The 17,779-nt window shown below is 35.6% G+C and overlaps 3 protein-coding genes across 3 annotated transcripts; 1 reads left to right on the forward strand and 2 right to left on the reverse strand.

The window, feature by feature from the left end:
- Positions 1-116: 116 nt before the first annotated feature.
- LOC104792485 (auxin-induced protein 15A-like) lies at positions 117-1,990 on the forward strand. The gene has a single exon (XM_087454524.1). It carries the CDS (start codon positions 1,414-1,416, stop codon positions 1,786-1,788), a length of 375 nt encoding a protein of 124 aa, XP_087310650.1. The 5' UTR covers positions 117-1,413; the 3' UTR covers positions 1,789-1,990.
- Positions 1,991-2,502: 512 nt separating this feature from the next.
- On the reverse strand, positions 2,503-4,363 carry LOC104792486 (uncharacterized). The gene has a single exon (XM_087454523.1). It carries the CDS (start codon positions 4,285-4,287, stop codon positions 2,908-2,910), a length of 1,380 nt encoding a protein of 459 aa, XP_087310649.1. The 5' UTR covers positions 4,288-4,363; the 3' UTR covers positions 2,503-2,907.
- Positions 4,364-5,100: 737 nt separating this feature from the next.
- On the reverse strand, positions 5,101-8,549 carry LOC104792487 (phenylalanine ammonia-lyase 1). The gene is made up of 2 exons (XM_010518647.3): positions 7,492-8,549; positions 5,101-7,038 (listed from the first exon to the last, which is right to left on the reverse strand). Exons 1-2 carry the CDS (start codon positions 7,923-7,925, stop codon positions 5,289-5,291), a joined length of 2,184 nt encoding a protein of 727 aa, XP_010516949.1. The 5' UTR covers positions 7,926-8,549; the 3' UTR covers positions 5,101-5,288.
- Positions 8,550-17,779: the final 9,230 nt, after the last annotated feature.

Raw genomic sequence — 17,779 nt, forward strand, 5'->3', positions numbered from 1 at the left:
CATCTAGTAAAGAGCAGATGGGAAACAAGTAAAAGATTTGTGTGATTATCTTTAACACTTGATGTAATTGATTAACCTTTAAAAGTTGAGTGTATGTATATTGACATCAAATTATATAACAAGTAACTTTATGTAATACTAGTAAAAGGTTTAGGATGCTGATAATTAAACATTAAAAGTACACATATGACACAAATGTCCGAGTCTGAGAGGTCAATTTCGACATGTTCAATGGCCAAGATAAGATGATGATTAAAAATATATATTTTTTTATACTCCATGAAAAAGGGAGAAGAAAGAGAAGTATAGAGATAACATCATAAGAGTTGCACATGCACGCAATAAATTCTCAAGTCAGAAGAAGCCAGCTTAGTTCAGAGTGGCAGTCGTTGTTAAATTACTTGACAGACCAAAACCAACTTCAAAACACACACACAACACAAACATAACAGATAGATAGATCTGAGAGAGACATTTTTAGAAGAGAAATGGTGTAAGAATGAGGATCTCTTACTCAATTGAAGGGAACATTTTTTGTGAATCCTTAGGGGGATGAATCCTAATCAATGATACTCGTTTCTCTTCTATAATGGACCCTCCAACATTGACACTTCTCCATCTATGTACCCCTCCTAGAGACAACAAGCCTTTCACCATCCCTATCTCAACTTTGTGAACCACATTCTTCCCCGCGTACTTTAACTGCACTATCTATGCGCTTTTGATTGGTAAAAAGTTAAAGCTCACATGTGTAAGCTAGGCTACCTAATTATATTGCTGATGCTGATCATTAGCTAACATCATTGTAGGTTTCTACATTAGTCCATGTGTAGATAGTTCAAGAAGTCACCTGAGCGTTTAGAACCAACATAACTCTAGGAAAAGTCAAGAGATCTGGAGGCTGAGCATTTCTGCAGATCAAACTGAAAGTGCCCATGCATGAATCATTAACCAAGATCACACTATCTCCAATAAGATTTAGACCCATCCCTGGACCCTGTTCCTTCAGATCTTATCTCCTCTCTATCTCTGTTCATCTTGTCTTGTGGGGTCTTAATTCCCCGTGAAACTTCAAGAACTCTGACACCAATGTGAACTAGGCAATTTTTTTAATCACATCTAACCATAGAGTATATGTTCGTACAGTTTCAGCAATGCAACTCTATCAACACAAGTAACAGAACCGCACGGTTGAATAAAGTACTGTATCATTTAAAAGTTGCCCATCTCACCCCCCTTGGCTAACTGTCATGTCCCAACATTTAATGGGGACCTCTGATATTTCTACTTCGGCATATATATATAGACTTGTCCTTCACCTTGTACTATTCATCAAAAAACATATTATTTCATCAAAGTATTCTATCTATCAATCTATCTTATACTAGATATTAATCTTCTCCTCCTACTAAAATGAAGAGCAAGTTCATTAAGTCCTGTGAAAAGAAACTGAAAAAGATGACAAGCAAAGTCATAATACCTTGTACGTCTTGCGAGGCATGCTACGAGAGAATTTGCTGGGCATTCAAGAAGGAAGCTGAGGTGACACCAAAAGATGTCCCTAAGGGACACTTGGTTGTATATGTGGGTGAGGAGTACAGGAGGTTTGTGATAAAGATCACCTTGCTTAAACACCCACTCTTCCGAGCATTGCTGGATCAAGCAGAGGACGCTTACGGTTTCAGTGCTGACTCCAGACTATGGATTCCATGCAATGAGAGTACCTTCCTCAATGTTGTCCGTTGCGCTGGTGCTCCCCAGCATCAGAATAACTGCATATTTATCTAGGAAGGTTCTTGTACAGGGAACTCAAGACAGTCATTGATTTCTCCGGCTCCACGTTTACAAAAAGAATATTGTTTAATGCTAAGCTATCGGGGTACACTAATAATGTAAGACTTTTTGTATTAAATGTGTCTTTAAATTCAGTGGGGAATGAATTATTAGCTACAAGGAAAGCAATAAAATACGATTGAAGTTCTGTGTCACACTTCTCCAGCTCCAAAGAAATACATAAGCCACAAAAGCCAGAGCTCGTTTCTGAATAAGAAACACTAAAACATGAAGAATTACTCAAGAAAAATGCCAGAGCTCCGTTGTTTTCAACTAAACTGAAACAACAAACAGCTTTACCTTCCCATTTTTCTTAGTGAGGGCAGAGGGAGAGAGCATATAACAGCTTTACTTTCTCACACATCTCAAGACAAAGGCCAAGCCGTCTTGAAAGCAATGTTTCTGAAACCAGATGGCAGTTCTACAATACATTTCAAAATATAGAACAAACTGAAATGCAGTCACCGATTAATAGGAACAACCTCTAAATTGGGAATACCCTTGCCTGCTGTTATATCCTCACTACAAGAACGCAAAAGTAAAAAGCAACGGAGTTCTTGAAAGAATCAGTCAAAAAGAATTATGACCAAGAGTTACGTCTTTCATAGGAAGCTAAATTATTAAATATGTATGTCAGAAACCAGTTCCCCATTGCGTCAATCGAAAGAATGCATAAAAATGTTGTATCCACATAAAGAAGGTCAAAATGGCCAAAGTACATTTAAGCTTGATCTACTATTATCATTCCCAAAATGAAAAAGAAAAAAAACTTGATCACCTCATGGTATTGATATCAACAACTGCAGCAAGATATATACAAAGGAAAATCTTGCAAATGAGTATACACAGTAGTTGTATCATTCTCCCTCTTTCATAGCTCACAAGTAATCCTAAGTGCGTACATACATTGAATTGTAGGCAATCTTATCAATCAACATCAATTCTAAAACCAAAGGAACCTCAGTCATGACATAGCTTCTGGCGCAGAGAGTTAGCCACTCGCATTGAACATCGACGCCAAGGTTTTCTCCTTTGACAACCCGAAAGATTTATCCTACAGGTCCACATTCATTATCATCTCAGCCCATCAATCAAGTTCTCCATTTCTCTTCTTCCAAACCTCCTACCGTCTGCGTGCGCATCTTTACACCTAGCTGCTAAGTAGAACACTAACCAAGCCGCCATGAAGTAAACTTCCAACGCAGATTGGACCACAGAAGCAAGGCTTTTCCCTAGGATTCGAACCAGAAACCATCTGAAGAAAGACCCACAAAGAATAGCTTCGAGACACTTAAGCTGCACGGCCTGATGCAACAGGAGAGAAATCAAATAGAGACCTTCCTTCACTATCTCCCTGCCCCTCCTTCTTGAATCCACAATAGCAACAAAAGCATCAACAGCTAATATCAAACCAACAAGCGTATCAAGTAGAAACCAAGCGAACAAGAAACCAGAAATCTCCTTCTCGAAACCTCTGATCCATGGGGGCATAACAGTGAAAGGCATCAGCTTTAACCTCACAAAGAGCTTAAAAAACGAGTACTGATCTTCAACCTCTCCAAAATACCATAAACCAAGAAGCTGCGTCAAAGCATCTTTGACTGCCCATCTCATCAAAACGAATCCTGTAACTCTCCTAAACCCCAATCTTGAACCAGTCGAAACAACCCCAAGAAACGAAGGAAACCTACCGAGCAAATCGTTGATTACAGTAACGAATATAATCGCCAGCACCAATGAGTAAACAGTGGTAAACCCTATAATCACCCATCCATACGCAGCGGATAAAAAGCTCACCAGAAAGAACAGGGCCGCAGCATCATGACGACCTAGCTCCAATCCTTTGAACAACATCTTCAGATCCACAAAACTCTCAAAGTTTTCACCTTTCTTCTCCTCAGAGTCATCCAATTCTGTTTCTTTATCATCATCTTCCTTCTCAAGCTGCCGTAAAACGACGCCGGAGCGGATGATCTGAGGGAGGAGAAGACCATTATCGGAGATAGGGCGAGAAAAGCCAGAAATGCTTTCAAATCCGGAGAGAAACACAGTCGTAGCGTTGATGGGCGAAGGAAAAAAAGAACCTTGAAGAGATCGGCGATGAGGATCGTGTTCGTCTGTGGAGAAGAAGTCGTCGTCGAGGGTACCAAGGCGCGTGAGCTGAAGAAAAGGAGCACGTCGGTGATTGTGGAAGCGCGTAGGAGCGTGGGAGTGAGAGTTGAGAGGGAGGCGAGAGAGGAGAGAGCGAAGGGAAGGGTCAGTGTCGACGAAAGACGTTAAAAGAAGAGAGCAATGATCGACGAGGGAGTGGAAGGAGAAGAGGAGGAAAGTGAGGAAGATGAAAGTGAGTGGGTGGGTGGAGAAGGAAGCTGTGGTTTGACGGAGGAGCTGGGTTGTTGTGCGGAGGCGGTTCAGCCGCGCGTGGTGGTTGTGGTGGTGGTGTTGATCGGTCATTGTTGTTTCACTATTCGCTCCCGCTACTTTGGGGTAGATCGAGAGAAAGAGAAGAAGAAGAGAGATTAACTCTGTTTTGTCTATAAACGTATTGGAGCTGTATTGTTTGTATTGACTCTAATGGGCTTCTAATTGGGCCTAAATTGTAGAATCTCGCATCATTTATCTTTTTCTGGTTGGGCAATTTCACACTATAGAATATACGTATGAAGTAGTTCCGGCCTTCCGGGTAGAGTGCAAATAGCATTATGTAACTTATGTTATTTTTTGGTGATTTTAGATAATGATCATTCAAATTCGTATTTGAATGTGCATTTTTCTGTTTGTCAAACATACTTAAAATTTAAGTTTTCGGCTTTGAAAACCAAAAAAAAATACATAGGAAAAAAGTTTACAAAACAAAAATCCTAAATGTTACATTTTAATAACCATTATACATGTACATCAGTGTTAGTGCTAAGTGCTAACCAAACAAAAGATAAAAAAAAAATCATCAGAGTGTTATGATTTTTGGTTCTATTTATGGTTTCTCTCATAAAAATAGTTTCAAAGCTCTATAAGAAATTTTCTAACCGTAGAACGTTTAATTAATCAATACTTTTTAGATGATTACAATTAACATTAGAGTTAAGACTGGTTAAGTTTATATGATTCCATATAGTTGTTGGTAAACATTTTCTTCAACTAAAATCGATTTTTTTCCTTCATAGTTTAAAAAAAAAAAAAAAAAATTCCTAATGAATTTGTGGTGTTTTGTTATGGAGACTTCAATATAATGTGGAATTTGAGAAAGAAAAAAAAGAAGAAGTATGATTCACGTAACAGAAAAATTGTTTCTTCATTTGATGAGAACTTACAATGAGTTTTACAGCACAAATTTTAATTTAGACAAACATAAATCCACTTCACAGACAATCATTTGGTAAAATTATTCAGACATTTAAAAAAAGAAAAAAAAAAACTTTTCAGTAAAGTAAAAAAACAGAGGAGTTTACTCTTAATTAACATATGGGAATGGGAGCTCCGTTCCACTCGTTGAGGCATTCCATCATCGGATCAATGATTTTGCCTTCACAAATCGCCGTGAAAACCTTGTCAAACTCTTCTCCTGGAGACGTCACTTTCTCACCTGTCAAAAGCTCTGTTCCAATCTCTTCCCTCACAAATCTATACAAAGGATACGACCTACATTCCTTGATCCTGTTCGGGATAGCCGATGTTCCGTTATCGTAAGCCGCTCTCGCCGCCTCCACTTCTTTAGGTAGCACCGCCTTAAGCTCCTCCTCGAAAGCTCCAATCTTATGGAAGATTGAAGTCACTGCGTTCTTCTCACTCTCACCATTGATCAAAGCATGATCGACAATAACCTGTCTTAGCTTCTGGATCAACGGGTACGTCGCGCTACAAGGATCGTCAGCGTAAGTGTAGACTTGTTCACGGTCCACGACTTTGAGTAAATCTTTCTCGCAGAAACGAGAAGGATGAAGCTCACCGTTGACTCCAGTAGTAAGAACTTTCTTAGCCACTTGAGAGACAGTGTTCTTCACAGTCTGTCTTAGATTCTCTTCCAAATGTCTCAAATCAACAGCTTGGCAAATCGCAACGAGGAACGTTGTTGACATAAGCTTGAGAATATCAACAGCTTCAGAAGTCTTGCGAGAGGAGATTAATCCAAGAGAGTTCACGTCTTGGTTATGCTGCTCTGCTGATTGAACATGGCTAGTCACAGGATTAGCCAAGTACTGAAGCTCTGAACAGTAAGAAGCCATAGCGATCTCAGCTCCTTTGAATCCATAATCCAAACTAGGATTCCTCGAAGCGGTTAGATTCGAAGGCAAACCATTGTTGTAGAAGTCATTCACAAGCTCTGAGAACTGAGCAAACATGAGTTTACCAATCGCAGCAATAGCCAACCTCGTGTTATCCATCGAAACACCGATCGGTGTTCCTTGGAAGTTACCACCGTGGATCGCCTTGTTCCTTGATACATCGATCAACGGGTTATCGTTGACGGAGTTGATCTCACGCTCGATGGATTTCGTCGCGTAACGGATCACTTCGATTTGAGGACCTAACCATTGAGGAGATGTACGAAGAGCGTAACGATCTTGTTTAGGTTTCTGTAACGGATCCATCTCGTGAAGCTTCTGAGCTAATTTCATATACGAGCTCCCGTCGAGTATATGTTCCATGATCGCCGCTGCTTCGATCTGACCAGGATGATGCTTAAGCCTGTGAGTGAGATGATCCGTGAACTCAGGCTTACCACTCATCACCTCCGCGAACACCGCTGACAAAATCTCAGCCAAAACAGAGAGAACGTTCGTCTCGAACAACACCATCGACGCCATTCCAGATCCAACCGCCGTGCCATTGACAAGGGCAAGACCTTCCTTGGGCTGCAAGTCAAAGAATCCGGAACTGATTCCGGCTAATTTGAAAGCTTCTTCAGCTGTCAAAGCTTCGCCGTCTGGACCGGTGGCTTTGGAATTGGGACGTCCGGTTAAAATTCCGGCTATGTAGGAGAGAGGAACGAGATCTCCTGAGGCGGTGATCGTACCGCGGAGCGGGAGAGATGGAGTGATGTTGTTGTTGAGGAAACTGGTGATTGCTTCGAGGATCTCGAATCTGATACCGGAAAAGCCTTGGAGGAGTGTGTTGATCCGTACAAGCATGGCAGCTCTTGTGGCGGAGTGTGGCAATGTGTGGCTCGTTTCTTTCGTGCTTCCGAATATTCCGGCGTTCAGGAATCTGTAACGAACACAGAAACATTCGAATTGTGTGTTGATTAGTTAATTGTTTATATTAAATTAAAAACTCTTAATTACTACCGAACAAAATAAACCATTTAGTAGACCCGACCCGGGTATTTGACCCGATTCGATCCGTTTATTTCCCATGCAACGTCATAATAATTGACATAACCTTAAGGGAGTTGTTTCCCGTGATTTTAATTATTTTCAAAATTCATTTTAAAGTTAAATTATTTAAAATTTAAAAATCAAATCTAAAAAATCTAGAAAAAGTAAGGAGTATATATCAAAACAATCTAATTACTAACATTAATTAATTTTCTTTTAATATATATACTGCAATCAACTAGTAACTGCCACGTATCTGCCTAAGCATATACTGTAGTATATTACCATTTTACCAAATAATTCTAATTAGAGACAAAAAAAAAAAAAAAAAATGATTTATTACCTAATAAGCTCCTTTTGAAGTGCGACACCATTTTTGGTCCTGCGATGAGAAGTAGCACCAAAACCAGTGGTAACACCGTAACTATCAGTGCCTTTGTTCATACTCTCCATAACCCAATCACTGCTAGCGTTCACACCGGCTCTGGCAGTCTCGGACAGCTCCACCTTCACACCGTTACCAATGGTTGAGATCGCAGCGACTTGTCCAATGGTGAGAGTCTCACCTCCAAGATTCACAACTGGCTTCCTAAACTCCTCAACCATTCTCTTCACTTCATCCAAATGGCTACCTTTCATTTGCTCAGCCGCAGCTCCCCAGTTGAGAGGATCAGCCGCGTTGATCACCATGTTCTTTGTCTTCATATCTCCACCGCATAACATAGCGTCGACCGATCCTCCTCCGTTGATGATCTTGTGTGCTCCGTTAACCTCCATTTTAGACTTCTTAGTTTTACAAAGAGGAGATTATATTTTTTAAAAGAGGAGGAGATTACAAGATCTCTAAGGAAGAGTAAGAGATCGAGAAGAGATATGTAATATTATGATCGATATTGTGTTGGTTAAGGAATTGTATTTGTTCCTGAAGAAGATTAGATGAATGAAGGGTGGTTTAAATAAGGATGGTAGTGTTTGTTGGTAGGTAAGCGCATACAGAGCTAGTTTATTTTTTTTTCCATATAATTTTGATTTTAATTTTTTATTTTAAATTAATATCGAAGAAAAAAAATGAATATTAGTGAGAAAGAAGGAGTTGGTTGAGAATTAATGATGACCGTTAGATGGGAGAGTGAGTGGTAGAGATGGATTTGGTTTACGTCGTATAATGTAGAGTTTTTTTTTTTTTCCTTTTTGTAAGGTTTATTTGTTTAACGCGGTGGTGATTTTGTTATTTGGGGGGGTCAAACGTCACGGTGGTAAAAAGTGGTCGTGGCTGGTGGCTGACGATAGTTGCATTTCGCGGTTGGTGAGACTATGAGATTTTTGTTTTGTTTTTATGAAGTTGAAAGAGTTTTTCTTTTTTTTTTGGAGTAAAGCGTTTCATTTGTGATGGGAGTAGGTGTGTGGTAATGTATGAACGTAATTGAGTCCAATTAACGTCCCCACCATAACACTATCTTTAATTTCATTTTGTTTTCTCATTTTGATATTTTTCGATCTTGTTAAAAAAATTTGTTTTGTCCTTTTGGATATCATTTTAAATTTGATAAGGAAGGGGTTTTTTGTACTCATTTTAATTATTGTGTTTCTTATTTGTACTTTTCCGAAGTTGTGATAATTCGATTGACTTTGTTTTAGTATTGACTTTGTTTAATGTGATTCTTCTTTACACATTTTCTTTTGTTTATTTTGAGTACAGTTTATATGCACATTTAAATGATTATTTAACTCGGGAAAAACGTATATTTTAATTGGTTTTTTTCTGCAAAATATCTCCAAAACAGTTAATATGTAATTTTACCTTTTTTATTTTTGAAAACCTGCATGCCAATCTCGTGTATTCAAAAGTAATATATATGCAATATAATTTCTTTATCACCACCGTCAATTTTGTAAAATTCTGATAATTTGACTCATTCATGACAAAGAATCAGATTTCATACTTTGGATCTTTTTTTTTTTTTAAATGTCTTAATGTATATAACCATAAAATTCTTCAAATATATATACATATATATGATGGTTCTATGTCTAAAAAAAAATGGTTCTATGTCTATTAATTTTGAGTCCGTCACACTGTTTATTTTTTTTTTAGGTAGATGGTAATTACATTGTAAAGAAGAGCAATTTGAGAGTTTTTTTTTTCTTTTCTCCTTTTGCAGACATCCCTTTTTGATTAAATGCTATAGGTATTAGGTGCAAGCAATCATTAGGTGAAAACTGAGAAATTAAAAGTAAGAAGTAAATAAATATTTAAAGCATGCATATATAGCAAAGTTTGATACGTAAAAGTTCATAATTAGTAATGTCTTGCTAGATAGAAATGTACATGTTTAGTTGATTCTGTAATTGTGAAAGATAATTATTATTGCGTGGATAGATTGCAAACTATAATACTCACGCGATTATAAGATTCTCAATAGGAGCCGCGCGAGTGACGCAACACGCCGTTTGCATGACAAAAGCAAATGTCATTTATATATAAATACAACCTCCATTTTCGTATCTTATCCTAAGCACAGATTATATTGTAGTGGACTTTAATGACTTATAATCAGTTTACAAAAAAAACTTGAGTTAAGTGTTTATGATTTTTTTTCTTTATTTTTATGATTTACTATTAAAAGTATATTGTTATCTTGTGTCATTCTTGTCAAACCAAGCATGGAACCATAAGCTAATAATTACAATATGAATTCATCATCAAACTCCATTCTTTGAATTAAACGCGTTATATTAATCTAAATGAGAAAATGTAATAGTCATAATCAGTGTCGAAATAAAAGAGCAATAGAAACCAATAACCCGAAGGGAGTGCATGGTCGCACGCAATGATATATATGGGTGGAACATAAGAAATGGTGGGTCGTTGTTTAGGCAAGGCAGGCGCCTTCATTGAAACATTTGCATGTGCAATGCATGTAAGTTTCCTCCATCGTAGTAGCCTGCGCCTAGCAAGCGAAAGTCTCCTATTTATTATATATATTTATTAACAAAGGTTAATTATAATTTCGTTGTTTTATATATTTTGTTCTTGTGTTAATTTTGTCCTCGGGGGAATGACTCAAAACACTGAAGAGTTAACTTATGGTTTCCTTTTTTTTAATTGACTTTGAGTTTGATTTCGGTTTATAATTTGTAAACTGTTTTGTTTTCTACGATAAGGGTCCAAATGAAAGCAAGAGGAAAGGAGCTTCAAAGTGGACGGACCGTATTATAATATACAAGTAAATTTATTTGAAAATACAGGTGGATTTGGTTCAATGTGAAAGGAAACACTTATGTCAAATATCCGATTTTTGGGTTGGTCGATTTATCCGGTTTACTCTCTCTCTCTAGCTTAACTTTTTTGAGATTTTGCTATATATCTCTAACTCTTTTAGTGTTGACAAGAGATTAATCGACGATTCTGTTGGTGTTATGAAGATTGAGTTTTAGATGCTGCAGAGATATTTACTTGGAGATTAAGGGAGAGTTTGGAGATCATCAAAGTAGCAGTGTGAAGCTTGGATCGTAAAACTCAATAAGAAAGGGAGAGATTGTTGATGTATTCTTAACTGAGTTTTACAACAAGATGAAAAGAAAAAGAAAAAGACATTTATGAAAGGCATAGATGAAGATGAAGATGTTGATGTAGTCGTTGCACTAGTTCAGAGTACTACAAGAAGTAGTTCAACGAAGCAGATAATATGGAGCTGAAAGAAGGTTAGCAGCTAAGGCGATTAACATTCAAACCATGAAGTTTATGAAGACTAGAAGCTTGGAGAAGAGTCTAGAAGCATGAAGAGATTCCTTTTTAGTAGAAAAGGAAACATGATGAAGAATTTCCTATTCCATAAAAGAAAAGGAAATTTGCAAAGAGATTTGGCAATTCCTATTAGGATTAGAATAGGAATTTAAGCTTGTATGGCCACGACCTATTGTGTATAAATAGGGGGCTAAGCCTTTGTAGAGGTGAGCACAAAAAAAGCAAGAGAATTCTTAGACATTAAGGTTATGTGGGTTCTTGTAGGAAAGCATAACGCTTAAGGGGACTAAGGGGTTTGTCTTGAGAGGTTCTTGGATTGGGTATAGATCCATGAACATGAGAGATTAGATAATTGATTGAGTGAAACTTGTAATTTTACTAAACAGATTATCTAATAAAGAAGTTTTATTTTGAAGAACCTCTGTCTTAGTTTGTGACTCAGCTTTGTGCATCAATTTCCATACATATCAATAGCTCTTGCGTTATCAATTGGTATCAGAGCGGCACTTGTGAGATTACATACAGGTGAGATCCTGTGGAGAAGATGGAGAGCTATCATGGACTTGAGTTCGGTTCAAGAGTAATATTAGGTGATGGAAACTATGGTTTTTGGAAATCAAAGATGAAGGCGGTTATAGGAGGCATTGATGTATATGCTTGGAAAGCCATATTGGAAAAGTGGGAAGAACCAAAAATCAAGGATGAATCAGGAGTGGAAGTTGCTAAGCCAGAGAAGGACTGGACTAACGACGAATTGAAGAAATCAAAATATAACGCCAGAGCACTCTCCGCTATTCACAATAATGTTGGAAGAAACCAGTTTGAACTGATTCAGGGATGTGAAACAGCAAAAGAAGCATGGGATATCTTGCAAACTCACTTTGAAGGAACCACTAAGGTGAAAAGTTTAAGAAAAGACATGTTAGCTTCAAGATTTAAAAATCTAAAGATGGAACGCTATGAGTCAATATCTGATTTTAGTTCCAAGATAAGTTCTTTAGCTCAGGAAGCATTGACTCTTGGGAAAAAATATAAAGACAAGAAATTGGTGAAAAAATTTCTAAGATGTCTGCCTACAAGGTTCATGGCGTACAAGACTGCTTTGAGTGTGTCTCATAACACGGAAAATCTTAGTTTTGGAGAAGTTGTTGGTATGCTTCAAGCTCATGAGATGGAACTGGAAGGTGCGAATAGACGAGATATTTTTGCTCTTGAAAGAGAGAATCACGAAGTAGAAGAAGAAGATTCGATTGGTTTGCTGGCCCAAAAATTTAGTCGAGTGTTGAAAGAAGCATAACAAGAACTAGGTCAGAGGAGGTTCAGCTCGATCAAAAATAATCCAGAGAAAGATGAAGCTGTCAAGAAGACATACATGCAATGTCATGAGTGCAGAGGATATGGACACTATAAGAATAATTGTCCTACAATCAGAAGAAGAGAAATTAAATGTTTTATGTGCAAAGGTTTTGGACATACTCAGCTAGAATGTGGTAATGATCGGAAACTTAGAAAAGAAAAATCTAAACTGATAGTTGAAGATGATACAAAGGAAGATAATGATAATGGAATAGAACTAAATAAGCTTGGTGCATTCTTGGGAGTCACTACATTTACTGAAGGAGAGGAAGTTTCAGAATCTGAATCTGAAGGGGAACAGGTAGATGAATTTACAGAATGTTACAAGGAGGTGCATGAAACACTGATTAAGATTGGAAAGGAAAATCAGACCTTATTAAAAGAGAAGCGTCGTCTTGGTGCACTTATTAAGTCACTGCAGATTGAATTGAGGGATACAAAGAAAATCAGTCAAGAAAGTGTGACATTAATGAAGGACAAGCAGATAGTTTCTACTAGAACAAAAAAATTTAACAGAGGTTTGGGATATACTATTCCATAAAAGTATACAAAGGAAGATAATGATAATGGAATAGAACTAAATAAGCTTGGTGCATTCTTGGGAGTCACTACATTTACTGAAGGAGAGGAAGTTTCAGAATCTGAATCTGAAGGGGAACAGGTAGATGAATTTACAGAATGTTACAAGGAGGTGCGTGAAACACTGATTAAGATTGGAAAGGAAAATCAGACCTTATTAAAAGAGAAGCGTCGTCTTGGTGCACTTATTAAGTCACTGCAGATTGAATTGAGGGATACAAAGAAAATCAGTCAAGAAAGTGTGACATTAATGAAGGACAAGCAGATAGTCTCTAGTAGAAAAGGAAACATGATGAAGAATTTCGTATTCCATAAAAGAAAAGGAAATTTGCAAAGAGATTTGGCAATTCCTATTAGGATTAGAATAGGAATTTAAGCTTGTATGGCCACAACCTATTGTGTATAAATAGGGGACTAAGCCTTTGTAGAGGTGAGCACAAAAAGAGCAAGAGAATTCTTAGATATTAAGGTTATGTGGGTTCTTGTAGGAAAGCATAACGCTTAAGGGGACTAAGGGGTTTGTCTTGAGAGGTTTTTGGATTGAGTATAGATCCATGAACATGAGAGATTAGATAATTGATTGAGTGAAACTTGTAATTTTACTAAACAGATTATCTAATAAAGAAGTTTTATTTTAAAGAACTCCTGTCTTAGTTTGTGACTCAGCTTTGTGCATCAGTTTCCATACATATCAATAGCTCTTGCGTTTTCAGATTCTTCAGTTTTTTTTAAAAAAAACAAACCGATCATCAAATAAAGATGCATACACGGACATAGAGTAAAAAATGTATGTAGAGTAGAGTCCACGAGTGATTATGGTCGGGCGTTTTCTATTCTCCTCCTTGGATCTCATTAAGGAATAATCTCCACTACCCATTTTATTACCAATAAAGGTGACTGAACATTTCTTCTGGTCGTTGCTTTGCCACTCCCGATCACATGCCAAATTTGCATTGGAGAAAATTAAACCAGTATATATAGAGTTCAAATACAATGACAATTCATGATTTCGTTTCTTAGCTAAAAATGACGAACCCAATACCTTAGACCTTAGTTGATGATGGGGCAGGTGTCTACAAAAAAATAATGTTTCATTAATATACATGAAAATTAAAAACCTTAAATGTCAATTAATTTAAAATAGAGAGAGAGAGTATGTTCCATGCATGAAAATTGGGATATTTTGCTTTCATCTCCTTACACTGTTGAGTTGTCATTACGATTCACGACTCAACTAGTGTTTTAGAAACTAATTTTCATAAATGCAGTTTCCTATTCTATTATTCATAGTTTCTGAGAAACCAGAGAAAACAAATTAAAAATTATATGACTAATGTCTTTATGTCTTCGTTAGAATCAATTAATTAATGATTCAAAGGAGTTTTTTTTTTTTCTTTTCAAAAAGGATAGTTTATTTGTTTATTAAAATGTATCGTTTTTAAACGAATATTTTTTCAGTAAACTATTATTTATATATATACCCTTAACTAGAGTTAACTACATACGTACCTAGCTACGTTATGTTTGTGGATTTTACAATCTTTTAAGCTACAATATGTAAGTCCTATGGGCTATGGTGAATTCTATCATAGGCTTTTCAGAACAAATATTTTTTCTAGTGTTTGAAAAAAGCTGGAGTCGATATTTATCTTTGTTTTTTTTTTATGTTAAAGGTCTTTAAATGAACAGATTGGTTTATGTATAGCTTTCATTATTATTATTTTTTAATATTTAAGAAGGTAGTAAGTACAATATATACATGTAAAACATTTATTATAGAACATGGCGGGCCGATATAATTAAATACGCTATTTATCAGACTGATCTAATCAGAATGGTTTTCATATAGACACCAACCACATGTAAGTAAATTATGAATATATTATTTACATGAATGCATTTTTCTCCTTGTGCCTGATCTAGCCACAATTGTCTTCCACGAATAATATTGATATTGTTAATGGTTTATCGTATTCTTTACCAGGACAAACAAAATAAACATGGAAACTTTGTTTCATATCTAAGGATTCCTACATGGAACTATATACATATATATAGAAAACGTCAAGAAAGAATATTTGTAATCGGGAAAAGACAATATCTCTAGGGAACACATATACAGAATTAAATTTGTTAAGCGAATTATTTGGTCGAAAATATTGTTATTTTAGTGGATTTTTAGGATGTCATCAGTTACATTAAGAAATGACTAATATATATATATATATATATATATATATATATATATTTTAAAAAAATTGAGAAAAGGGAATGACTAAAATTAGGCCACCAAACAAACAAAGAGAAATGGAGAAAAGAGGGGTAACAACAACCATAGTCGCGAGGATCCATCGGACACCACTCGTCTCACCAAACCCTCTTTTCTTCTTGATCAGACTTCATCATTAGGTCCCACTTTCACATTTTCACCAAACCCCTTTCCTCTTTGCTGTCCAAATCTTACTCAACTTACAACACCACAAACCTAATCAATATGTACACGTCATATATCGAGTTATATCAATACATATATATTACTAATTAAGGAAGTTTGGAAGAAGATGGATCCAGTTCAATCATTTGAGTTTCATGTATTACTCATATTATCAAAACATGTGGTGATTAAGTGTTCTTTGCTATGTCGGTCGAGTATATTTATCAACGGAAAGAAATGGTCTGGAATGACTTTTCTTTTTTGAATTAACTTTTCATGATGGCTCTCCAAATTATTATCGTCCATAAACTTGTACACCCATCGAAGAGTGGAATGAGAAGCTTTAAACTTGTTGAAAGTTTATAGGATTGGACATATCTAAATAGATTAGAATTGATTGACGCCCTAAAGATTTTTCTTAGTTTAATATAGTAGGTGGTAGATGAGAATGAGACGTACGTAAAATTTTAATAGACTACTTGTCGTAATGGTATGTATGAATGTATGATCATATATATTTGGTTTAAGAAAACAAACTACTTAACTTTAAAGTTGTGTATTTATCGATACACTCCTTGCGATAAAATGGATACTAGTTGTCGTCTTTTGTAGTATTCTATCCACCCTGCTCCCACATGCTGTCGCAATTTTGAACATTAATTATTATATATTCGTCAGAACTCAGAGGTTGTACCGTTGTAGAGTTCTTAGTTTATTGGGCTTAATTAGTTTAGTTATTCTTTTACTCGATGGGCTATCTTTCTAGATGGGTTTGTTAAAACTTAAAAGCCACCCACCATTTTCTAATTGCCTTGCTTCGAAAACCATGTTTTGATTTCTAATTTTCTACTCTGATCACATGATTCTTATAATTTTCTAATTTTATGTTGCCAATGTACATTCATTTGGCGTTCATGAATATCATTTGTCACTTTATTATGATTATAAAACTTCTATTCTATCTCAAAAGACAAAAAGATTTGCTGTTAAATTTGAGTTCATGTTGACAAATATTGGCAACGGCCTGGAACTAGAAATGGCCAGGGAGGGAATCACTACGTCTCCACCGGGATCGTGCTTTTGAGATGCATCACTTTAGATTAGAATGAGGCAAAAAAAAAAAAAAAAAAAAAAAAAAAAAGTCAGATAAGAGAAAAAAGATAATAATGAGAATATTATCTTTATGAATACAAAAAGTTGGAGTCTGCTAAAGTCGATACACAAGGAGGCGATAAAGGAACTCCACACTCCCACACATAATAAGACCCATTTAGTCATCTTCCCATACAGATCATTCCTATTTATGCTGGACTTGTCTTTAGACGAAAAAAAAAATGCTGGACTTGTCTTTAAAGTCTTTACTAAGATTATATAATCAATTTGAAGTTTCGAACCCTAATAAGTAATTTAACAAAAATTACAAGAGAACAACAACAAACTTATTTTAAAATTTAAGAACTAAAATGATTAAACGAATTAAAGTTTCTTTTACTTTATATACCAAAATCGAATTTAGAAGTTTAGAATCCATTACAAACATGATATGTATATATATATATATATATATGTGTGTGTGTGAAGAAAAGGTGTAATTGGTAGGAATGTAATGTTCGATCACGCTGTAAAGAAGACTAGAGAAGACTCTTGTTATGTTGTTTTGTCTCGTGACAAAATATACAAATTAATACAGATCCAAAGGAGAAAATACAATAACTTTTAAGGAAAATAAAATAAAATAAGCATATTGATGATAACTAGATACCAAACTAAACAAAAAAGAAGATGATATTGGAAAAGGCAAAGAAGAAGAATAATCCATTTTAATAAAGCAATAGAAGAGATTTGATTCAAAAGCTCATTAGCCGATGCGATAGATGTTTTTAGGAAGACGATAAAACAGTAAAACAACACTCAGATCTCTAGTTTTTGTCTACTCTCCCAAAACCCAAGAATGTTTTCTTCTCTACGTCTTGACCGTTTCCTATCTTTGCCATATATATAGCAATTTGATATTTATACATAGATATACTTCTTTTCTAAAATATTTTCTAAATTACAAGTGTATTTTCCATCTAAAACATCATTTTAAAACAAAAATAGTAGTACTTTTGTTAGGAAAATTTGTAAAACCCTATATACTAATAAAATCGGATGAACATAAATGTTGTGGAGACCGAAGAAATATGTACTGTAACAATAAATTTTCATTAACAAGACTAGATCAATCAAACTGTTTGTCATTAAACATTTAAAAACGATATTTTGCGGAACTCTTGATCTTAATTGTTTTTTTGAACTTATCTCTAAACCTTTAATAAATAAAAGTTTAACATCTCTAGACTATATCCATGCAACTTGAAACATAGAGTTATCTTATTTAAAGGTTAAAGCTAATCTTTTTACAACTTTTATCCTCCACTTTATTTTGTTAACGCAATTTGAATTACCAATTTCCCACTATAATTATGATAAGATGTTTGGGGTACAATATCGCTAACGTTTTTTCTTCTTGAC

Source organism: Camelina sativa, chromosome 6, assembly GCF_030686135.1.
Source record: "Camelina sativa cultivar CO46 ecotype springtype chromosome 6, ASM3068613v1".
Classification (NCBI taxonomy): Eukaryota; Viridiplantae; Streptophyta; class Magnoliopsida; order Brassicales; family Brassicaceae; genus Camelina; species Camelina sativa.

Bases quoted from the DNA above. Each gene is read 5' to 3' on its own strand.
- LOC104792485 (XM_087454524.1), top strand. From the start codon at position 1,414: ATGAAGAGCAAGTTCATTAAGTCCTGTGAAAAGAAACTGAAAAAGATG.
- LOC104792486 (XM_087454523.1), bottom strand. From the start codon at position 4,287: ATGACCGATCAACACCACCACCACAACCACCACGCGCGGCTGAACCGC.
- LOC104792487 (XM_010518647.3), bottom strand. From the start codon at position 7,925: ATGGAGGTTAACGGAGCACACAAGATCATCAACGGAGGAGGATCGGTC. The intron at 7,039-7,491 runs GTAATAAATCAT...TGTTCGTTACAG, and splicing joins CTTCAAAAGGAGCTTATTAG to ATTCCTGAACGCCGGAATAT.